General features: G+C 40.9%; 1 protein-coding gene and 1 non-coding gene across 3 annotated transcripts; one reads left to right on the top strand and one right to left on the bottom strand.

Moving 5' to 3' along the window:
- Nucleotides 1-214: 214 nt before the first annotated feature.
- On the bottom strand, nucleotides 215-18,489 carry nolc1 (nucleolar and coiled-body phosphoprotein 1). 2 transcript variants are annotated; one of them, XM_062995947.1, is made up of 14 exons: nucleotides 18,379-18,489; nucleotides 15,947-16,002; nucleotides 15,684-15,841; nucleotides 14,592-14,695; nucleotides 14,393-14,507; nucleotides 13,134-13,252; nucleotides 12,771-12,906; nucleotides 12,571-12,690; nucleotides 10,609-10,674; nucleotides 10,063-10,512; nucleotides 6,541-7,476; nucleotides 5,753-5,889; nucleotides 5,440-5,523; nucleotides 215-3,056 (listed from the first exon to the last, which is right to left on the bottom strand). In XM_062995947.1, exons 1-14 carry the CDS (start codon nucleotides 18,487-18,489, stop codon nucleotides 2,898-2,900), a joined length of 2,751 nt encoding a protein of 916 aa, XP_062852017.1. In that variant the 3' UTR covers nucleotides 215-2,897. The 2 variants fall into 2 exon arrangements, with proteins under 2 accessions (XP_062852017.1, XP_062852019.1); XM_062995949.1 differs by having other exon boundaries at nucleotides 2,969-3,056; nucleotides 5,440-5,500.
- Nucleotides 18,490-24,128: 5,639 nt separating this feature from the next.
- On the top strand, nucleotides 24,129-24,200 carry trnaw-cca (transfer RNA tryptophan (anticodon CCA)). Its single transcript has one exon. It is a non-coding gene; the product is annotated as a tRNA-Trp (tRNA).
- Nucleotides 24,201-24,238: the final 38 nt, after the last annotated feature.

Here is a 24,238-nt window from a genome sequence, read left to right as displayed (position 1 = left end):
TATATATATATATATATATACTGTATATATATATATATATATATATATATATATATAAAAGAAAGACATCACACAATGGCATTATACAGTCTTTCACACTACTAAAAACTTCTGAACTTACGAGTGTATTTTTAAGTGTTTTTCAATCACAAAAAATGAACAGTTGCTATAATCATTAACATTATTTATTTATTCCTTTTTACTTGCCATTTTATCCTTGTCATATTGGGAGTAAAACGTTTATAAAATATTTAGGTTACAACATTTTGAAATGTTTTGAAACACTCCATAACAAGCAGGTGAATTGCTAACAGGTAAAGGAATTATGATTGTGTATAAAATGTATTTATTTATTAGGATTTTAATGTCATGTTTTACACATTTTGGTTACATTCATGACAGAAACTGTAGATACTCGTTACACAAGATTCATCAGTTTACAAGTTTAATGTCAAACACAGTCATGGACAATTTTGTATCTCCAATTCACCTCACTAGCATGTTTTTGGACTGTGGGAGGAAACCAGAGCTCCCAGAGGATTGGGTATAAAATGATACCCAGGATACAATGTTTTTAACTTTGTGGCAACAGTTTGCCTCTGTGCCAAATAGGAGTAAAACATTTATAGAATATTTAGCTTAAACATGGCTCACATGTTTTAAAACACTTCACAGTAAGCAGGTGAACCAGTAACAGGTGATGGTATCCTGATTGGGCATGAAAGGAGAATCCAACAGAGGCTTAGTATTTAAAAGCAGAAAGAGGTAATGGCTGATTACTTTGTGGCAAACTTCATGAAAGAATTGTCAATCATTAAGAAAAAACATTTACCACTGCAAAATTGCAAGTAATTTAGGTAACACATAATCACGCTGAAAGATTCTGTGAATCTGGAGAGATCTCAGTCCAGGTTGAACAAGCCCAAAAAAACACTGTAGAATGTGCATAACCAGACACGAGAAACAGTCATGCTACTGTGATAGATGTAGCCACATTGACTTAGGAATACTTAGAAAAATCATTGTTACTTAGCACAGCTGGCCACTGCATCAAGAAATGTGATGTAAAATTCTATGTCGCAGAGACAGCCGTAAATCAATTCAATGTGGAAATGCTGCCTTGACCAGGATAAAGCAGTTAGTTACGCTAGCCCACAACTGCTGGAATTCAGGGTTCAAATCTCCAGCGGTGTTATCGGTCAGTCAGCTTTTATAGAAAAAAGTAAGGTCCATAAAAATATGATTTGAGTTTGGTGTGGTGCTTCAGTGGCCTGCAGTGAGCTGACCTTAACCCTACTGTTTGTTTATTAGGATTTTAACGTCATGTTTTACACTTTTGGTTACATTCATGACAGGAACAGTAGTTACTCATTACACAAGATTCATCAGTTCACAAGGTTACATCAAACACAGTCATGGACAATTTAGTATCTCCAATTCACCTCACTTGCATGTCTTTGGACTGTGGGAGGAAACTGGAGCACCCGGAGTAAACCCATGCAGACACGGGGAGAACATGCAAACTCCACACAGAAAGGACCCAGACCACACCACCTGAGGAACGAACCCTGGACCCATTTGTCCTTAACCCTATTTAACACACCTTTGTGATGAATTAGACTGTCATTTACAAACCATGACTGTACTTTAGTTAGTGTAGATGTGAAGCCCAGCCATAACGGTGCTTGCAGCTCTCTAAAGAAATTTAGATATTGGTTAACATAGCAAATTCTAGGGTCATTCTTTAGCTAATTACTTAATGCTAATTGTGGCCGCTCAGGTGGTGCAGCGGTAAAGTACGCTTGCTCACCAGAGTTGGGGTTTTGAATACATCGTATTGAATCTCAGCTCTGCCTCTCTGACTAGGCTGGACGGCAGTATGAACAACGATCGGCTGTTGTTCAGGCTTGGGGTAAAAAGTCAGATCATAGGTCCTCATAACTGGTGCGACTGCGGCCCCTGATGGCTGAGTGATGGCACCTGCACAGGGCTGAGGAATAATGCTGATGGGGTGTGGCCCTCTGTGCATAAGTATATGAACTCGACTCATGCAGGTGAAAAATGCACTGTACTGACTGTACGTGCCGGAGGGGGCGCGTGTCAGTTGAAAGGCGTCCTCAGTCAGCGGTGGACACGACTAGACTGGGATAAAAATTGGGGGAAGTAAGAGGGGAAAAAAATATTTAAAAAAAAAAGCTAATTGTGGAGAAGCTTAAAATAGTGACACAGAAACGTGTTAATATTCAATCATGTTTTACTTAGGTCATATTAAGTGAACACAAAACTAAAAGGACAAATTCAGTATAAGAGCTATAGCGGTTAAATACAAATCAAAAACTAAAACAGCCCAAATCTGAAAATGTGAATGCTAGAACATACACTGTTAACATTTCTTATTTACAGGACAGGAAACAGTACGCTCAGACCAAATCACATTAACCAACAGATCTAATTCGTTTCATTTGGAAAATTTTGCATTATATGGATGTCACAATTCAAGATGAATCTCTAACAAAGAGATATAAAATAAACCATTCATCCATTTCATGTATTAAATAAAAAGACCGCTTTATCAGCACAAAGTAGAAACTGCTAATTCCAAACAAGTCTCCATCCATATGATGCTATTTGTTTTTACCAAGGATAAAAAAAACATGATCTTGAAAGACACTGGAGCGAAACAAGACCACCACCTAGTGGTTAAGAGAAGCAAACACAGCTTAGGTGGACTGACGTGGCTGCACGACTTCTCTGGTGTAACTGCGGCTTCAACGGCTAATTATTCAAGAACCTGAAGAACAAATCAGACCAGGTGGCCAGATTCTACATCCCGACACTATGAGGTCACTGTTATTCCAGATAGATCCATGAAATGTGAATGTCTGTGGGTTTGGCTCTTAGTCACTGTCGAATTTGATAGAGTTGATAGTTGTGGAGATGTTGCCTCCTCTGTAGCTGCCACGCTTCTTCTTGGTCTTCTCGTGACGGAAGGACTTGCCTTTGGTAAACTTGAGCACGTCGTTGGCCTTCTCACCCCAGTCTCCGCTTGATCCCAACTGATAGGAGAAACAAAAAAGCTGGCTCAGATATTTTTAGGTAACTGATTTCAGATGATTATGAATATGATTAAACTCCTCATTTCTTTAGTTAAAAGTTAAATGTTATCTTTTTGCGACTGTTCTTTCTCTAATTTTATTTTGGGTTTTCTGTAATTTTTGGCAACATCTGTCAGGTAAAAACTGTACACACCCAATATCTAGTTACATGTCTCTTCTCTGCTTATAATAGCAATCAACATGCTTCTGGTACAAACAAGGTTGGATTCTCAAGCTACTTGGCAAACTGGTACAAACCCAGAGAAGATTAAACATTTTGTAAAATGCAATAAAACCAAGAATCCAATTTGTCCATTCTCTTGAATCTTTATTTAACTGAAAAGTAGAAATAAATGACCATTTTGGCTGACCGACTTAACTGTATTTTGTGAATATAAACACATTTTGAGTTTGATGCCTGCAACGAACTCAAAAGGCTAGGACAAAAGCAAAATAAGAAAATTTATAGAATATTGAAGTTGCATCATTTCACAATAAGCAGGTGATTTTTTCATAACAGGTAAGGATAACATGACTGGGAAAATCAAACATAGGATTCAACAAAGGCTGTCTTAGCCAGCAAATATGGGTCGTTGCTCACCACTTATTTACTCAACTTTGTGAGAGAACTGACAGTCAGTGAATGACTGCAAAAAGTTTAGTGCCTTACTGCAGTGCAGATCAGTCTCCTATTGAAAATGTATGGTGCATCATGAAGGACAATCGGACGTCAACGACTACAGACTTCTGAGCAGCTCAAGTCTTGAACCAAGCAAATGTTGTATATTTTTATTAACAATTAGTATCACCAGTTCCCAAAAGATTAAAAGTGTAATGAACAGGAAAGTGATGCAACACAGTGGTAAATATTTGCCTGTCCCAACTTTTTTTAAATGCATTTTTTCCCCATTTTCCTCCCGATTTAGTGCACTCAATTTTGTCTTCCGCTGCTGAGAGATACCAGATTGCATCCGAGGAGAGCACGTCGCTGTACACGCCTCTTTCGACACATGCTCTTCTCGCCCCTGCAATCTGCACAGGCGGCTCTTCCGCCAAACAGGGTCCTTACACAGCATATGAAGACCCACCCACCCATCCACACAGATACGGTGGCCAATTAGTATCTGCTGTAGGCACTGCAAATTATGCCTGCTAGATGGCGCCCAGCCGACCGGCGTTGCAGACATCAGATCCTACATCTGTTTGTATTAACAAAATAGTTGGTCAGTAAAGACATTGGAAATCTTATTATTGTACTTCTTAGAATGAACATTCTTGTTTTAATTGCAGTTTATAAATGACCCAACTTTTCTGGAAACTGCTTTGTAGCCTGAAATTTTAGTACAGTCCACATAGTCTCAATAGAGTTAAAGTTTACATTTACATTTGGGGCATTTAGCTGACACTTTTATCCAAAGCAACTTACAATTATGACCAACTACAATTCGAGCAAATAAGGGTTAAGGGCCATGCTAAGGGGCCCAACAGTGGCAACTTGGCAGTGTAGGGACCTAAACCAGCAACCTTATGATTACTAGTCTAGTATCCTAGTTGTTGGGATAAATTACCTAACCTTTTCCTGCGCTACTGCATTTACACCGATCAGCCATAACATTAAAACCATCTCCGTGTTTCTACACTCACTGTCCATTTTATCAGCTCCACTTACCATATAGAAGCACTTTGTAGTTCTACAATTACTGACTGTAGTCCATCTGTTTCTCTGCATGCTTTGTTAGCCCCCTTTCATGCTGTTCTTCAATGGTCAGGACCACCACAGAGCAGGTATTATTTAGGTGGTGGATCATTCTCAGCACTGCAGTGACACTGACATGGTGTTGGTGTGTTAGTGTGTGTTGTGCTGGTATGAGTGGATTAGACACAGCAGCACTGCTGTAGTTTTAAATACTGTGTCCACTCGCTGTCCACTCTATTAGACACTCCTACCTACTTGGTCCACCTTGTAGATGTAAAGTCAGAGACGATCGCTCATCTATTGCTGAAACTGGGAGAGTCCTGACCATTGAAGAACAGCATGAAAGGGGGCTAACAAAGCATGCAGAGTAACAGATGGACTACAGTAATTGTAGAACTACAAAGTGCTTCTATATGGTAAGTGGAGCTGATAAAATGAACAGTGAGTTTAGAAACAAGGAGGTGGTTTTAATGTTATGGTTGATCGGTGTATATTTTTTAAGTACATTTTCCTTTGATGAACTTTATATGGATGACAGCCTATTTTTACACAGCACCATGTACTGGTGCACACTGTTCCACTGTTTTTACTATCATCAGTGGCTATCTAGTGCTTTATGACAAATGATAAATAAATCCCAGGTGTTACCTTAGCAGAAAAGGAGTTGTTCGTTAGGCGTGGGTCCAGTTTAATGTCCTCTTCTCTTATTCTACGGAAAGGAGTATTGCCATTCTTTAGAGGACACAACAGAGGGACAGACACAAAATCAGGCTTAATTATAGTGGTTATAAACAAAAGATGTGTGCAAGCTGGTTTCCTACCAATTATATCTGTGCTTAAAGAGTTTTGTAATTAAACAAAAAATAACAAAGAGCTGATCAGAAGAAAGTTGGGGGAAAGGCTGCCTGAGAGCCAACAGAACATCTGCTTGTTGTCTCCAGCATACCATGATGCAGCTTACCTTCTTATTGGCCTTAGGGAAAGAGTGAGGTGTGACACTGCCAATCTTTTTGTTTTTAGGTGTTTTAATAGAGGCTCCCTCTTCCTCCTCATCCTCTTCTTCGTTGTCGTCTTTCCTTTTCCTTTTACTACTTTTATCTGTGGTTTAAAATTATGTAATTAGTGAACAAAGAATGTAGGTCTAAACAGAATTTATCAGCTATATAAAACAATCATTGAGGCTAACAATTCTAACAACCAAGTTAACATTTTAGTTTGTGATCTCTTCAAAACCACTCCTCAGCACAATTTCGATTGCATTTCATAAATATTTTAATCAAAATTTATAAGCATGGCACAAACCAGAGCTGACAATTCGAACTCGTCTGTTCGAATCTCAACTCTGCTACCGGCAGGCTGGGCATCTACACTAACAATGATTGGCTTGTTTGCAGGGAGGGGGGTGTCGGAGTTGACTCCTCATAACTGATGCAATTACGACCTCTACTGGCTTATTGATGAAGCCTGCACATAGGCGAAGGATAATGAGATCAGTGCGCAAAGCTGATCCACATATGAAGTCGACTCGTGCAAGTGAAAAGATGCAGTCGGCTACTGCACACGTGTAGGAGGTGGCAAGTGTTAGTCACGGCTCTCCTCGCTCAGAAATGGAAGTCAGCATCATAGAGGAAGCGTAATGCAATCGGGTAATTGGATACGGCTAGAATGGGAGGAAAATTGGGGAGGGGGGGTTGATTCATATTACCTAGATGATTATACTAACATTCAAACTAACAGTATTTGCATTACCGTTTACTGGGGTAGTGACTGGCGTCTTGGCAGCTTTCGTCTCCTCTTCTTCCTCCTCTGAAGAGCTCTCTGATGAGCTGCTCTCAGGTTTTGCTGTAGCTTTTGGTGTGCTCTTTGCAGCAGGTGTGGTCTTTACCGGTGCTTTTGTTGTCTCTTCCTCTTCATCAGAGCTGTCTTCACTAGATGAGGATGACTCCTGTTTGGCCTTTGAGACAGGAATCTTCGCTGTGGAGGCAGGCGTTTTGGGAGTTGCTGCTTTACCGTTGGTCGCTGCAGGTTTAGCCGGTGTCGTTTTGGGAGCTTCGGGCTCTGAATCGGAACTGTCTGATGAATCTGAGCTGCTGCTTTCTGCTTTTTTAGCAGTTGGTGTAACTACAGCAGGTTTAGACACTGTAGCAGGTTTCCCTTTAGCCTTCTCTTCCTCCTCGCTGGAGCTGTCCGAGTCACTGCTGCTGGACTCGGCTCTGGCTTTAGCGGCCGAGGGTGTGGTTTTGGCAGATGGTGTGGCTTTTGCGGGCGTGGCTTTAGTGGCTGGAGCAGACCTTGGTGTGGAGGATACAGGTTTACCTGGTTTGGTGGCTGGGGTCTCATCCTCCGAATCAGAGCTGTCACTCTCGGAGTCAGAGCTTTTAGCTGGCTTGGAAGCTTGTGGGGCTGGCTTGGATGCGGGTTGGGCGGCAGCTTTCTTAGGAGGCTCATCTTCTTCAGAGGAACTGTCAGAATCTGAGCTGCTCTCGGCAGGCTTGGCCGGAGTCTTGGGTGTGGCTTTGGGTGTGGCTTTGGGTGTGGCTTTGGGTGTGGCTTTGGATGTGGCTTTGGATGTGGCTTTGGATGTGGCTTTGGATGTGGCTGCAGGCTTGGGTGCAGGTTTCGGTGTTGCTGTTTTAGGAGTTGATGCAGGTTTAGCAGGAGGTTCATCTTCTGAGCTATCAGAATCTGTAAGAGGAAATAAACACAGAACATTGCATTAATTTACTTTATATCAATGACAACATAGTATTATTAGGCCAGTCGTGCTTGAAAACAAGATTACTGTCTGGATAAGTCCATGCATATGTTCGCTATAGAACGCACAGGGGGAAGAGTGTAGGCATTTTCCACAAAAATCTCTTAGAAATGTCAGTGATAGAAAATGTTGGGCCAGGGGATCACAAAGTGTACAGAGAAACTGATTGTGTCTTGTAATATATTGTAGAAATACAATAATAGTAAAATGTAAAACTTTGTGTGTTTATGACTCAGTGGTACTGAATAAAGGACAGAATGTGTCGTTGGTGGGTCATTGGTTAAACTCATTTTAGCAACAAAAAAAAAAAAAAGTCTTGTTCATCATTAATATTTCATTAGAGCTGGCTAATTCCAGTGACAGGAGGCAGCATGAATGTTAGCAACACAAAGTAGACAATGTTGGTGACAGAAAACTTGAGCAAAGTTTAACAAATTAAAAGCAAATGTGGTGATTACCAATAGGAATTAAGCACTGAGCAGAGCGGTATGCGCATTCATTTTTAATTACTATATAATAATTACTACTGAAGAAGGAAGACAAACACTCTAAATATTAAATTTATAGATGAACAATTTCCCTTCAGGATTTAATTTGTCAATCTGATTTGTGGTAAAAACTGGGTGGGAAGGTATCTGATTGCGATCAAAATGTTGGTTTCTATTAGGGCTGGCTCGATACCACTTTTTTATGTCCGATACCGATACTGCAAATTGAGTATCTGCCGATACCGATATCATTATTTCTCCTCTCAAACAACTAAGCAGTCATAATACATGTGTCAATGCACCATGGTTAAACTAGCTATCTAAATAACAATGCTCAGACTGTGAAACAAATATTCTAAAGGAATAAATACAGAACCTACATCACACTTATGCAAAACTGCTGTTTTTATTTTAAATTTCTCACAGAACATTTAGCAGCATTTTTGGCTTGTTTAACAAAAGTGTCTACAATTGGAAGATGTGGATGTCAATCAAACGCGATGGACCAATTAGAATTGATGCAGAGTTGATTTTTTTTTTTTTTTTCTGATTATGTTGTTCTGTCACGTTTTTAGATTATTAAAAACCAAAGCGCGCTAATTAAAAAAACCTGCTGGATTTTGAAGAGGAAAACGGGAAACGGTGTAGTTTGTTTTATTTCATAACACTAATGGATTAATTGTTGAGGATGTGAGATATCTCCAAGCCGGGACAAGACTGATTTATCCAAGTCCGATTTATCATTTATAAAGCGATTTATAAAGTGATTTTTATTGTGTTTAAACAGTGTTTTTAGATGTGGCAGTAGTAGATGATTTTTTTAAATGCTAAAAGTTTAAGTAGATCAGTGTGTTTTACTTTCTGAATGGCTGTTGTGGATGAGTTGTAGATCAGTGGCACATGTTAATGATGTCATTAAGAGTGAGTGACAAGCCGCTCAGGTGGCGCAGCGGTAAAAAGAGACGCGCTGCAACCAGGGCTGGATTCTGAGAACGTGGTATCGAATCCAGCCTTGCTTTACCGGTTCGAAGCTGAGTGGCTATATGAGCAACGATTGGCCGGTTGCTCATATGGGGGGTGGGACAAAGAACCGGATGTGGGTCTCTCTCTGTCAGAATGCGATTGCCTTCTCTGCCGGCTGATTGGAGGCGCTTACACAGAGATGGGAGAGGGTGCCCTTAGGGTGTGTCTCTCCGCATGCAACGCTGGGTGGCGCCAAACTCGTCAATGTGTGGGTGGCAAAGATGCATCTGGCTGCTGCTCGTGTTTCGGAGGGGATATGGGTTAGCTTCAATCACCTCCGTCAGGGCAGGGTTCGGCATAGACAGAGAGGAAGCACGATGCTAATTGAACAATTGGATGCGCTAAAAGGGGAGAAAAAGTGTGAGTGACAATAAACAACACTTGTCATGTAATGTGAATTACATGTATATCATCTGGCCCTTTAAGAATGTTAAGTGTACAATGCTAGGGTATAGGGAGCAAGTGTGTAGGGAAGAGATTAGAAAATGTCTCTGGCTGTGCTATGTTGTTCTGTGTTTGCACTGAGCGTCTGTGACATTAAAGTAGCGTTCTCGTGAAACCCCACTCGAATATTTGAACAATGAATTATTTTACAACACTGTTGGAACGTATCTCCATGTGTTATTTGCTTTTCACACAAACAATGGCCTTTTTAAGTGTTATTTACATTAAGCAACAGTATTGGATCTGATTACACGTTTTTTTTCCTTCCGATATCAGATCCAGTGGTTTGGGCCAATATTGGACCGATACCAATACCGAGTATCGGATCGGTGCCAGCCCTAGTTTCTACACACTTTGCCGGTCTGAACGTAGGGTTACAGTTGATCAGCCAAATAAATGGTACAGCAGTGTGGGTATGTAAAATCACTAGTTATCTGCATTTAATGTATGTTTTGCAGCAGAAGTCATATTTTGTAGTAAATCCTCAACTCCTTTTCTGTGAATGAAGAAAACAGAATGCTCTAAATCATTCAAGGCCTCGTCTAAGCTCATTGTTCTTACCTGAACTTGAGGACTCTGCTTTCTTAGCAGGTGTTGACTTTGCAGGTGGAGTCTTGGCTGGAACGGTCTTTGCGGCTGGTTTGGCTTCTTCCTCGTCATCTGATTCCTCTGAGCTGGAAGAAGACTCCTGTGCAGCTTTAGCTGGAGTAGCTTTGGCAGGGGTTGCTTTAGCCGGAGTAGCCTTGGCGGGTGTCGCTTTGGCTGGAGTAGCCTTGGCGGGCGTCGCTTTAGCTGGAGTAGACTTGGCGGGCGTCGCTTTAGCTGGGGTAGCTTTAGTCACTGGTACCTTCGCAGCAGGCTTCTCTGCTTCATCATCCGAATCCTCAGAGCTAGAGGACGAGGAAGACTGCTGCTTGGCAGGAGTGCTCCTAGCAGCTGGGACCTTTTTTGCTTGTGTTGCCTTGACAGCAGGCTTTTTAGTCTCCTCTTCCTCATCTTCTGAGCTAGAATCTGCAAAACAAACACATACAGAGAAGATCAGTTCAATACTTTGTTAAATCAGGTTAACATTGTAAATTTAAAGTTATGCACAAATGCTAGTCATACCAGAGCTGTCAGAACTGGACTCATCCTTTTTAGCTGCAGGCTTTGGAGTTACAGTCTTTGTAGGAGCTGCACACAGAACATGAAAGGACATATCTAGAAAGGTTTGGCCATTTGAGTCAGTCTAAAACAACTTTATCGCGTGCCAACAAAACATTTGCATTCAATTAGAACTGATGAGCAAGTATGCCAACTTGTGTTAACTGGTTTACCCTATACCACACCTGGACTGAAAATCTGAAAACAGCAAATGAGGTAATTAGACTCCAAACAAAATAGCAATAGGACTTTGTGTATAATTTAGGGCTGTCGAAGTTAACGCGATAATAACGCATTAACGCAATCTCAATTTAACGAGATTAAAAAAAATAGTGCCGTTAACGCACTAATTACATTACGAGATTTTTTCACTTCTAAAACTAAAGCAATTCATTTTCACCCACGGGAGACAGATTGAATTATTCTCACTGACCACGCTCACACGCACGTTTAATGTTATTTAGTTCCGTTTGACAAAAAAAACCCTTAAAAATAGAGCTAACAGCGAAGATAACCGGTTACAAAAGCAGCGACCGCTGTGTTTGTGTTCAATTCTCTGTTCACAGTGTCGATACAAGTGATTCAGGAATCGATTCATTGTAAGCGCAGCGTAAGTTTCTTTTCTCAGTCATCTCTCCGTGTTTACTGTTATAATGAATGTTGCGGTTGTAAATAAACACCAACTACTACAGAACATTCTGTGTGACTCGCTTACCTTATAAAGCTCAGGCTTAATTATACTGGTTATTACCACAGAGCGGGAGTCGACTCAGAGTCGTTTACGATTTACCGAGGTGAACCACGAACGTGCTGATAGAATCGGCTCAGATGGGATCGGACTGTATTATCTTTTTAAAGTAAATATTTCAATCAGCAGAATCGCATCGCATGTATGATGTGCACAACGTTAATTACGTGCGTTTATTAATGAACGTTTACGTTAGCTTGTCAGAAGCTTTCTCAATAATGTCTGTGCGGTGTTTTTTTTTTTACAATTAGTGATGGCAAGCAACTGTTCCACTGCACTATTTTACACTAAAAACTAAACTATTCCATAATGCTCCAGATTGCATCATTCTAAATAGGTATCGGCGAGTACAAAAATACATGTACTCGTACTCGGTTGGGAAAAAATGGTATCGATGCATCCCTAGTGAAAACACACTCACTTTGTGTAGAAACGTCCATCAAACCATCGTCACGATACAACCACAGAAAAGTCTGTTACAATAACTACGCATCTGACATTTATACGAAGTCAAGGGTCTCTGCTAGATAGTATTACTGCCTAATATGTGAGTGAATAAAACTCCCTTACAGTTTTCTCTTGTCCCAGCAGTTTTTAACATAAGTACATTTAGCATAAAATGTGTTCACCATTTTAATTGTAACATTTCACTTAAAATCCTTGTTTTCTATAACATTTACACAGATTTTTTTTTTAATGCGATTAATCGCGATTAACTATGTAAAATTCTGAGATTAATCGCGATTAAAAATTTTAATCGTTTGACAGCCCTAGTATAATTAATTTCATAATGATAATGTTGCTGATATAATGTTGATGTTTTACTCTGCCTGCTTCTCATTTTCACTGCCTGATTGTAACATCAACTGGCATCAGTACCAACTGTAAAATGTACTGCTTTTTATAAAGGGATACAATTAATGTTAAGCCTATTGGTCTGGCCCTCCACAAGTCCCAGTTTCTCATGTGGCCCCTTAAAAAATGTAATTGCCCACATCTGCCCTATACAGAGCTAAGAGCGCCAACTAGTGGAACTTGTTTGCAAAACAAATTGTAATTAATCTTTTCCAAATATAAACAGGATGGCATTTAAAACTTAATTTACTACTAGCAATCCCATAGTATGAAAACATAGGAATACATCAAACTAAATATCCCACGCAACAGATTTTCATTACCAGGAGCTTTCTTTTCTTCCTCCTCATCGCTGCTGTCCTCACTGCTGTCTGAGGAATCCTGCTTAGCTGCTGGAGCAGGGGTGCTCTGAGCTGCAGGTGGGGGTACAGCACTGTACGGGCCTACAAAAAAAAGAATAAAAGATCCTAAGACTGCAGGCCATTTCTAGTCATCTTAATGTCAAAGGCCCTATATACAGTACCTGTTTTGGGTTTCTTGCTGGGGGAAGCTTCCTCCTCTGAAGAGTCGTCACTGCTGCTGGATGAACTAGCTGGAGCTTTTGCAGATGGAGCTGGAGCTTTGGAAGTCTTCACAGGAGCAGGGCTCTTTGCTGCTGGCTGGGATGGACAAGTAACAGAGTTAAGATTAAAATTAAGAATTCTCCATCAGTGCCTTTTAAATGAATGACAACAGATACAAAGACTAAGGAGGAGTGAAGGATGTTTTATCCACAGTGGAGAAGGGACATATTAATGACTATGGTTTTGACCACAGAGTGTACCTTAGTGTTAAGTATGCCAAAGTTATTCCTTAAATTTCCCCAAAACATTGTTTGGTACAATACCTTTGCTGGAGCCTCATCCTCACTTGAGCTGTCCTCACTGCTGCTGCTCTCCTGCTTCTTCTGAGCTGCAGCTTTAGGAGGGACGGCGGCTTTAGCAGTCCCAGCTGCAGGTTTGGCTCCTAAAAAGAACATGTCACATAACTTTATCAACTCATGAGAGCCACTGTTTGTTTGTTTATTAGGATTTTAACGTCATGTTTTACACTTTGGTTACATTCATGACAGGAACGGTAGTTACTCATTACACAAGATTCATCAGTTCACACGAGGTTACATCGAACACAGTCATGGACAGTTTAGTATCTCCAATTCACCTCACTTGCACGTCTTTGGACTGTGTGAGGAAACCGGAGCACCCGGAGTAAACCCATGCAGACACGAGGAGAACATGCAAACTCCACACAGAAAGGACCCGGACTGCTCCACCTAGGGATCGAACCCAGGATCTTCTTGCTGTGAGGCGACAGTGCTACCCACTGAGCCACCGTGCCACCCGAGAGCCACTGACCATCAGCAGTGTCCACATGGGGTTTAAAGCAATCACAAGCCTGGCAAATCTGAAGAGTATGCAGTTACTTAAGAATAATTCAACTTCGTTTACTGCTTTTTCCTGATCAGGCATAAGATGGGTTTAAAGCCCATCCCAGAAACACTGGGCACGAGGCAGGATCACACCCTGCACAAGACTGCAATGAATACCAGGTCTTCACATACCACAAACTCAGTTATATCTTTATATCTCTATATTAAAAAGTTTTTGACACAGATTTGAACAACACTTATTTGAGGTTCAAGGGGGCATGCTCAGAATCTCCCCCCACACTGAAACACAGATCCTCATTCAGTATTTGGACTTGGTCGAACACCCTCTTGGATCTAAAGCAATGCTACAGGTACAGGCTGTTTATTACAGCAGATAATCAGGACTGCAATGTGAACATGAAAGTGAACAAACTATCATTTGGCAATATAACAACCCTTAAATGTGGGTCCACAGATTTCAAACCTCACCGTACCATATGGTACTGTGCAGTGGTAAAGGTGCATTAGGTACTCTATGGTTAGTTCTGGATCTGGATGCATAACGTATTTTACCATACTACTGTGCAATAAATAACTTTCACTTGGAAATGTAATGTAATACAGAATTATCTGTGCTGTCCAAACATTTGCAAAATATCTTATGTGCAGCTACACAGAAGCGTGAATTTAACTTAAAAAATTACAAGCCCTGTAACATAAATAGCAGATTGCTTTACCTGTGTGTGCCGCTTTGGGCGACTCTTCCTCAGAGTCTGACTCCTCACTGCTGGAGCTCGTGTCCTTCTTTCTGGCTGCGGGGGACTGAGCGGCAGACTTCACAACTGCAACTTTCTGAAATATCCAACATGCTTGTTTCAAATACATGTAGTAAATTTCACTATCGTTCAAAGTATGAATTGACATCTACCATCTAACCTTTACTGGAGCTTTGGCTTTCGCCTCATCCTCAGAATCGCTGGTGTCCTCACTGCTGCTGGACTCTGAAGCTGCTGCTGCCTTCTTCACTGGCGCTGTGGCTACTAAGGATAATAAGAATGGAATGCCTTTATTTGCCATATATACGTTGACATGAATACAGAAGAATGAATTTCTTTTCCCACATTCCACAGCTTCTTCAGAAGCTTGGTCAGAGTGTAGGACAGCCATTATACAGAGCCCCTGGAGCTGAAAGGGTTAAGAGCCTGGCTTAAGGGCCCAACAGTGGATGCATGGCAACGTTCCAGTAAGTAACCCACAGATCTACTCATCAGGCTGCCACTGTCTCATCTCATAAAGCCAACATTATGTAATAATTAAATTAAACGTGCTAGCATTAGATTAAATGCACTGACAAACTTTTTGAACACACTTTTTGTGTCCAACATCACTGGGTCACAGAAACCTTATAGAGTATCAATCCATTGTAGTGCTCTTGGTATAGTTTTTCAAGAACTGATCATAAAAAGGTCAGTTCTGGTAATTAACTGTCAGTTCTAGTCTGTCTAGTCAGTCAGTCACAGTTCTACTGTGAGTGTGTTATTGTTTTGCTGCACTTTTAAAATAAAAGGACTAAAGATTCGTGAGTCTTGAGCGCTCTCTACAAGTGTTTTGATGAACTTTCAGTTACACAGATACACATTTACTATTGAAATCAGGCTGATTTCAGCAAAAAATGGATCAGTTGTCAGAAGGGGGAAAAAGAAGAAAAGTAATTCAATGAAAACAGTGTAATTGAATTTGCAGCCAAATATAATAACTTATGTGCATGTGTGTGTATGTAATAACCTAATAACAGCATAATGCCTTTAGGTAAAGCACCCAGTCGTCTTCTGTGCTGAATAGAAATGTACGATTTTTGATCTCAGACAGTAAAGATTTTGCTCCCTTTTATTTTCAATATTCCTGGGTAACACTGGACACAAGGCAGGATTACCCAATCCATCTCAGGATCTTATCTTCTGAATAAATAAATGGAAGCTTCTAATCCCTGTAAAAAAAAAAAAAAAAAAAAACAGCTTTTCTTTTTACCTTGAGGGGTTTTCTTGGCGGGCGCTGCATCTTCCTCATCACTGCTGGACTCTTCCTCACTAGAGCTATCCGCATCCTTCTTTGCTTTCTTTGCTTGTGGCCCATTCAGAGCGGCAGGACCGTTAGAGACAATTTTACGTTTTGTGGCCTTGGGTGACCTTATTCAAAAGATGAGAAAATAATGAGAACATGAAAACAAAAAAGTAATGTAATAATATTTTAATACAATGACTGACTTGCAGGTTTACTAAACATATACTTACTTAACCCAGAAATCAAAGATGTTAAGGAGGCCTTCTTCATTTTGGTCCTGGGGTTTCTGATTTAAAAGAGGGTTGCACAGTTTTAATTAGTTCTGCAGAAACAGAACTCTTAAAATACATCTGTTTGTCCTGTTTCTCTATCAACATGTCATTTGGTTTCTTGAGATTTTAAATAATTAATAATAGTATTATTGGCAAATCATAAAAAAATTTGAGCCTAAGGTTGACTTCATAGTGCGCATGTTAAATGCAGCAGATAGGATTAGATATGATCAAACCTGAACGTCTTCTGTAAGTGCCAAATTGTTGTGTTGACGTATCTCCAAAACAGATGTAGTATTTGAGTAGCAGGAGATTTTTTTAATACTGCCATGTTACAATTATTCAACCTCCACATAATAGTGTTGATCTTAAAACCTTCTGCTAGTCTATATAATCTAAAGATGGGTTTCAACATGATTAAATGATTGAGAACTTGTTAACCAGTTCTGAGGATCACACATTACAGCTGCATTGTAAACTTGCGTAGATGTCTGTAATAAAGACTTATACATAAGTATTATAAATAGACTTATTCAATGGAAACAGAACTTAGACTATATTGCCAAAAGTATTCGCTTGTCTGCCTTCACACACACATGAACTTGAGTGACATCCCATTCTTATCAATAGGGTTTAATATGATGTCGGCCCACCCTTTGCAGCTATAACAGCTTCAACTCTTCTGGGAAGGTCCACAAAGTTGAATCAGTTCATCTGGACTCAAGTTTGTTGTAGAGAAACTCAATCCGAGTGACTTCTTCAGTCTCATCAGTCTTCAGACTGAAGAAGTAACTCGGATTGAGTGGCGAAACGTATCTCTACAACAAACTTGTGTCCAGATGCTGAAGAAGTCACTCGGATGGAGTGGCGAAACGTATCTCTACAACAAAGTTGTGTCCAGATGAATTGATTTAACTTTGTGGATGTGTGTACCTGGATTATTGAGCATGCATCAACAGACTCTTCTGAGAAGGCTTTCCACAAGGTTTAGGAGTGTGTTTATGGGAATTTTTGACCCTTCTTCCAGAAGTGCATTTGTGAGGTCAGACACTGATGTTGGACAAGAAGGCCTGGCTCGCAGTCTCCACTCTAATTCATCCCCAAGGTGTTCTATTGGGTTTGAGGTCAGGACTCTGTGCAGGCCAGTTAAGTTCTTCCACACCAAACTCGCTCATCCATGTCTTTATGGACCTTGCTTTGTGCACTGGTGCGCAGTCATGTTGGAACAGGAAGGGGCCATTCCCAAACAGTTCCCACAAAGTTGGGTGCATGAAATTGTCCAAAATCTCTTGGTATGCTGAAGCATTAAGAGTTCCTCTCATTGGAACTAAGGGGCCGAGCCCAACTCCTGAAAAGCAACCCCACACCATAATCCCCCCCTCCACCAAACTTTACACTTTGCACAATGCAGTCAGACAAGTAACGTACTCCTGGCAACCACCAAACCCAGACTCGTCCATCGGATTGCCAGACAGACAATAGATTGGTTTAAGCTCAACTAATGCTTAAAAGACTAAATTGGTTACTGTGGATCTGTACACTGTGTTAGTAATGCAATTCGTAGAAGTAAACGCCAGTCCCCTTTCTACTTCACCACAACATTTAAGGGTACAAGTGTGGCATTTGATCCTAATATAATAGTTTCCAAACATGAATTTTATAAGCTCCTTAGTCTTAGATCTTAAGCATACGACCACAAGCCAGAGTGTGACATTATCATCCCAATACTTTCAGAGTCAGATAGGTTAATGTGAGCATGGTAGTACTGGTCAAATAAATATTGGCATTTGATTATATTAAAGTTTACTGAAATCTAAACTTTTTAAAGCATGGATTCTGAACTACCAAAGACACAACTATGGGTATTTCTTAATACCAGTATGGAAGTTACTTTAAAATTAAAAGCAAAGGGTAAAGAGTAATACATGAGTTTGCTGTATTAGCTTGTGAATGAGATATACACACACACACACACACACACACACACACACACACACACACACACACACACACACACACACACACACACACACACACACACACACACACACATACATACATACATATATATATATATATATATATATATATATATATATATATATAATGAGATATACAGATGGTAAGATCAACTTTTAGACACTATATCAGCAATTAATACGTAGCCACAAAAGTGAGATCACGATGTTAATATATACATAAAACTCTAGTAAGTGAATGGTAAAACTAACGTGGATTTAATATAGAATGAATGTAAGAGTGTAGTAAAGAGCTCCAGCACAGTTAACACGTGTTGCCGCACACTAGCAGCGCATGCGCTTCCTCCTTCCACACTGTGTTTATACTAGTGTATTAACACCGCACACATCTCACTGCTTCTGTATACTCACCACTTTAGCCTGCTTCACAAACTCCTTCGCCGCAGTGGTGAACTTATTCTCCAGCAGAAAAGAATAAACATGCTGGTACAGATCGCTGGGAACCGAACTACGCGCAGCCATCTTCACCACACTAATGCGCACGAGGAAGCCGATTGGTAATGTAGCGTCACGTGGAGACTTTGAAAATGGCGCACCACAAATACGTCATTTTCGCGATCTGTTTCTCTACATACTTTTTTAAACCTGCTTTCACCCTGTTCTTCAATGGTCAGGACCCCCACAGGACCACCACAGAGCAGGTATTATTTGGATGGTGGATCATTCTCAGGCAGCACTGCAGTGACACTGACATGGTGGTGGTGTGTTACAGTGTTAGTGTGTGTTGTGCTGGTATGAGTGGGTCAGACACAGCAGCGCTGCTGGAGTTTTTAAATACCGTGTCCACTCACCGTCCACTCTGTTAGACACTCCTACCTAGGGTTGCGAACTTTCAGAACTGGAAATAAGGCCCTGGGCTGGCAGGGTGGCGGAAGGCATAAGGGGAAACCAACGATTCCTTGGTCCACCTTGAAGATGTAAAGTCAGAGACGATCGCTCATCTATTGCTGCTGTTTGAGTTGGTCAGACCTTCATCAGTGGTCACAGGACGCTGCCCACGGGGCGCTATTGGCTAAATATTCTTGGTTGTTGGACTATTCTCAGTCCAGCAGTGACAATGAGGTGTTTAAAAACTCAATCAGCATTGCTGTGTCTTATCCACTTATACCAGCACAACACACACTAACACACCACCACCATGTCAGTGTCACTGCAGTGCTGAGAATGATCCACCACCCAAATAATACCTGCTCTGTAGTGGTCCTGGGAGAGTCATGACTATTGTAGAACAGTATGAAACAAAGCTAACAAAGCATGCAGAGAAACAAATGGACTACAGTCAGTAATTGTAGAACAACAAAGTGCTCCTATATGGTGGAGCTTATAAAAGTGAGTGTAGAAACTAGGTGGTTTTAATGTTATGGCTGATCAGTGTATATTACGCTTTAAAAATAAGTGGTTCCAGTTGGCAATTTCACTAAATATTTCACTACATATGACCAAATTCAGTGGCTTGGTGGGTAGCACTGTCGCCGGTTTCCTCCCACCGTCCACAGACACACGGTCAGGTTAACTGGAGAGAATAAATTGCCCCAGGTGTGTGTGTGTGTGTGTGTGTGTGTGTTCACTCTGTGATGGACTGAGGACCTGCCCAGGGTGGTTGCTAAAAAAGCGGTGGTAAAAGAGAATGAATGAATGACCACATTCTGAATGCAATAATGGTACAATCAAAACCCAGCAAGGCCCTTAACCCTTAGTTGCTCAGACTGTATACTGTAATGTAAGTCGCTTTGGATAAAGGAGTCTGCTAAATGCCGTAAATATTTGTAGTTATATCTTGTCCCCTATTTTAAGGCCCACTCAGTCAAAATTAACTGTTGATTATCATTCCCAGATTAGAGGTTTGCTGCAGAAGTTGTGTTTATTCAGTTTCATTTTGATCAATTTGGCAGAAGTTGCTCAAACTTATGAAGCTTTGCACATGCGCATGTCGGTAAGTTGTAGTGCGCCCTCTAGCGTCAGCACCTCGTTCTGAGGCGAGCTGGAAACTTGCACAGTCAACACGTCCCTGGTGCGTGTGTGGAAATGATCGCACTTGTTGTGCAGGGTTTGATATCATACAGGGGCGTCATTAGACCCAGTTCACTGGAGCGGAAGTCAGTAACAAAGCCCTGACGATTTTTCATTTTATACTGGATTGCAGAGCAGAACTACAGTACTCGCCACGTGAATTCACCACAGGCACTACATTTCCCATGATGCCCCAGAATCTTTGCAAAGGCTCGAGCGGCTAACTACGGAGCCCCTTAGAATCCCTAACGCTTTCAGTCATAGAGCGTTTGGTTTTTTTTTTTTGCCGGGGGTAGTGGACATCTGTAAATAAATAAAAGAAAGTTAGCCACACAACAGGCAAGGTTATAATAAATCATAGCTACATGTTATGACATAGAACATGTTAAGAAATTAAGATCCTCTCGCATTGTAGTTTCCCCCATGTGTGTAAAAGCATTTTGACAAACTGCGTGGTATAATCCATGTATTCACCACCATGATTCTACAGTGTGGTGGTGAACACTGAATACATTTTGACTGATTCTGTCTTTACTTGTTCAAGAAAGTGCACATAAACACAACTCATTGTATTTATAAAATTCACTTTTTTGTGTTCATTTGCTCAACTTTATTAGCGTCAACTTTAGTGTTGAATCACTTTATCTATTCAGTGTTCAACATGCTTTTTGATATATTATAAAAGTCAGAGTATAACTGCTTTATAAAAAGGGTTTATTTTAAGACTGCAGTGTTTTATTACGAGCTCTTGAATCGATTCTGCAGTGAGTCAGATTCGGCTCTTCGCGCATGCGTATTTTCAAGCTTTACAACTGCAGTGTTTCAATTGCGAGTTCTTGAATCGATTCTGCAGTGAGTCAGATTCGGCTCTTCGCGCATGCGCATTTTCAAGCTTTACGGTACAGATAAGACATATCTAATATATACTCTCCTGATCATCTGAGGCTATTTTATGTAATGTTAGAGTTGTACTTCTATCATTCGTTGGTTTTTGTTGCCGATGTCGAACTTTTACGGCCTTTTTGTTTTTTGTTTTTATTTTCCGCGAACTGCTCGATAGCCAATAGCAGGAGAGGCTATTTACATATAGAGCAAAGCATACTGGGAAATCTAAGATATTTTTATTTATCACAAATAGTGAACAATAGTACTTTATTATTACAGAAATATTACCCAGAATATTACACTCCAGAACAGTGAACATATTTGTGGTTAGAAATACACACATTACCTCCTTACCGTAATCTACAAGCTGCGCCACATTCCGCTCCATATAAACCGAGTCCTGCTACTCTTACTGTCGGATGTGAGGGCGATCTGGCTGCGACATCTGTCACCCCATTGATCGCTAGGGTTGATTCGGCTGATCTGGCTGGCTAGGCGGGTGTCCCCTTCCTCCCTCACCACTCCATGTGCGTCCCTCCCGAAGCTCCGCGCTCGGTGGAAGAGGACAACATCTCGGCGGACAAGCATCGCTGGTCTAGAAGTAGCTGCGCTCCCCTGCTAGAACCTCCAAACAAGCTCAAGGCCCATTTGTAGGACGTAGGGAAGTCAAAAGCTCCAAGACTTCAGACACATCCAAATAAGGCGCTGCACGTGGCAGTTTGCCTTCCTTTTCACCTATTCTGAAAAAGGAGTAATTTGTTAAATTGGTGGCTCAGTGAGCAGCACTACTGCCTCACAAAAAGATCCTGGGTTCGATTTCCAGGTGGAGTGCGCCGGGTTCTTTCTGTGTGGGTTTTCTCCCACAGTACAAAGACATGCAAGTGGTGAATTTGAGATACAAAATTGTCCATGACTGTTTGACTTTAAAGAGTTGAACTGATGAATCTTGAACAAAAGTGTGTAAAACATGACGTTAAAATCCTAATAAAGAAATAAATACTTTTGTATTGAAAATTTTCTCTCAATTTCTTTTTTTTACAATTTCTTTGCTGCTTGCAAAACCTCTACAGAGCCGTAGACTAGCACCCGAGTCCTCCAAAACTATACAAAACTGTAGGCTAAGTGTACATTTCTACCCCTTTTTCACCGACGCGGCCTGCTGGCATCACAGAATACTGGAGCTGCGTCCGAAATCGCATACTTCCATACTCAATAGTACGCAAAAGCAGTACACGAGAGCGGTTAGTATGTTCAAATACATAGTATACATAAAAAGGTACACAAGAAGTACCCGGATGACCTACGTCTTGGGCAGCCATGTTTGAGTATGCAAACGATGCACACTTTCTAATCCCATAATTCAACTGGAGCTGCGTAGGCGTTTGAAGTGGAAGAAGAAACAAGAAAGTTTACAAGTGTAAGTAAGATAAACAAAATAAAAATGTTATTATTGTGTACAACCCTAAATAACGCTATGATTAGCGCAAAAAGACGATAAATATCCAACATTTTGGCAAATGGGGCTTGTAATGAGCACACGGTCTTTAACTATGGTGATATTACGTCCTCACGTCCTCACGTCATCACTTGACTTTGGTAAGATGGTGGACGTAGTACATAGGGGTGTTGCATGCGAAAAACGGTTAGCAGAGCACAGAGCACTTATAACCAGTAATAACGGAGAAAAATTTTATGTTCCGATGTCCTACTTTTATTACATTCAGCCACATTGCACTTTTTCGACTCTCTCAAGCGGATTCTGCCTGATGTTAAGATTGGAGACTGACTCTACAAACGTTTTAGACGACAAGTTCAATTAAGTTACTTGTATAGCTACGCAAGCAGCACTGTACCAAGGGGTTTTCTTTGCAAAGCAACTCTCAGGACTTGTTTTTTATCCAACCACCTCAAGTGACTACTAAAGAGACAGAAAGCACGCCTGAACAGGGACTTGAACCCTTGACCCTCAGATTAAAAGTCTGATGCTCTACTGACGGAGCTATCCGGGCTTATAAGGTTCGATAATCTCAGAGTTTTAAAATATGATGTGGTTCTTTTCTCATGGCTCTTCAGAAGTCTTGGTAGTTTTCCAAAGCTTTGAAACTGGCTTTGCCAATCGTCATTGTGCATTAAAAGACCTCGTCTGACTCCAGGTCAGAAGGTTGCATGTTCACATCACGTCGGCGTTAACCTTTGACTTGTCATAAAGTAAATACTGCCCTCTTACATTCTTAGTCTTTAATTTTTATTCAGAAGTCTTGGTAGTTTACAAAAGCTTTAAAACTGCTTAATTAGGTTACATCCATTTAACGCAAACAACTCTGGACCAAAGTGTTTCTTTTGCCAACAAAGGATCACAAAGGCCAATTGCTTCAAGTGACTACTAAATGAAATGGAATGACGCCCAAACAGGGACTTGAACCCTGGCCCCTCAGATTAAAAGTCTGATGCTCTACCGACTGAGCTATCCAGCTTTGAAACTGGCTTTGCCAATGGTCATTGTGCACTAAAAGACCACGTGGCGCAACGGTAGTGCGTATGACTCCAGATCAGAAGGTTGCGGGTTCCAATCATGTCGGGGTAAACCTTTGACTTGTCAAACATTAAATGCTACCCTCTTACATTTACATTTACATTTACATTTTCAGCATTTAGCAGACGCTTTTATCCAAAGCGACTTACACAATGAGCTGAACACAATGAGCAATTGAGGGTTAAGGGCCTTGCTCAGGGACCCAACAGTGGCAACTTGGTGGTGGTGGGGCCTGAACCGGCAACCTTCTGTTTACTAGTCCAGTACCTTAACCACTGAGCTATCACTGAGCTATCTTACACTTTTAGTCCTTTATTGCTCTTTAGAAGTCTTGGTTGTTTACAAAAGCTTTAAAACTGCTTAATTAGGTTACATCCATTTAATGCAAACAGCTCTGTACCAAAGCAAGTATCACAAAGGCCAATTGCCTCAAGTGACTACTAAATAGAATGGAAGGATGCCCGAACAGGAACTTGAACCCTGGACCCTCAGATTAAAAGTCTGATGCTCTACCGACTGAGCTATCCGGGCTTCAACTGCTGTACAATTATACATTTTGATAATCTAAGAGTTTTAAAATATGATGTGGTTCTTTTCTCATGGCTGTTCCAAAGTCTTGGTAGTTTTCCGAAGCTTTGAAACTGGCTTTGCCAATGGTCATTGTACCTTCAGAGACCTCGTGGCGCAACGGTAGCGCGTCTGACTCCAGATCAGAAGGTTGCGTGTTCAAATCACGTCGGGGTCAATCTTTGACTTGTCACGATGTAAATGCTGCCCTCTTAC

Source organism: Trichomycterus rosablanca, chromosome 5 (assembly GCF_030014385.1).
Source record: "Trichomycterus rosablanca isolate fTriRos1 chromosome 5, fTriRos1.hap1, whole genome shotgun sequence".
Taxonomy (NCBI): domain Eukaryota; kingdom Metazoa; phylum Chordata; class Actinopteri; order Siluriformes; family Trichomycteridae; genus Trichomycterus; species Trichomycterus rosablanca.
This window is presented reverse-complemented; position numbering and strand designations above follow the sequence as displayed.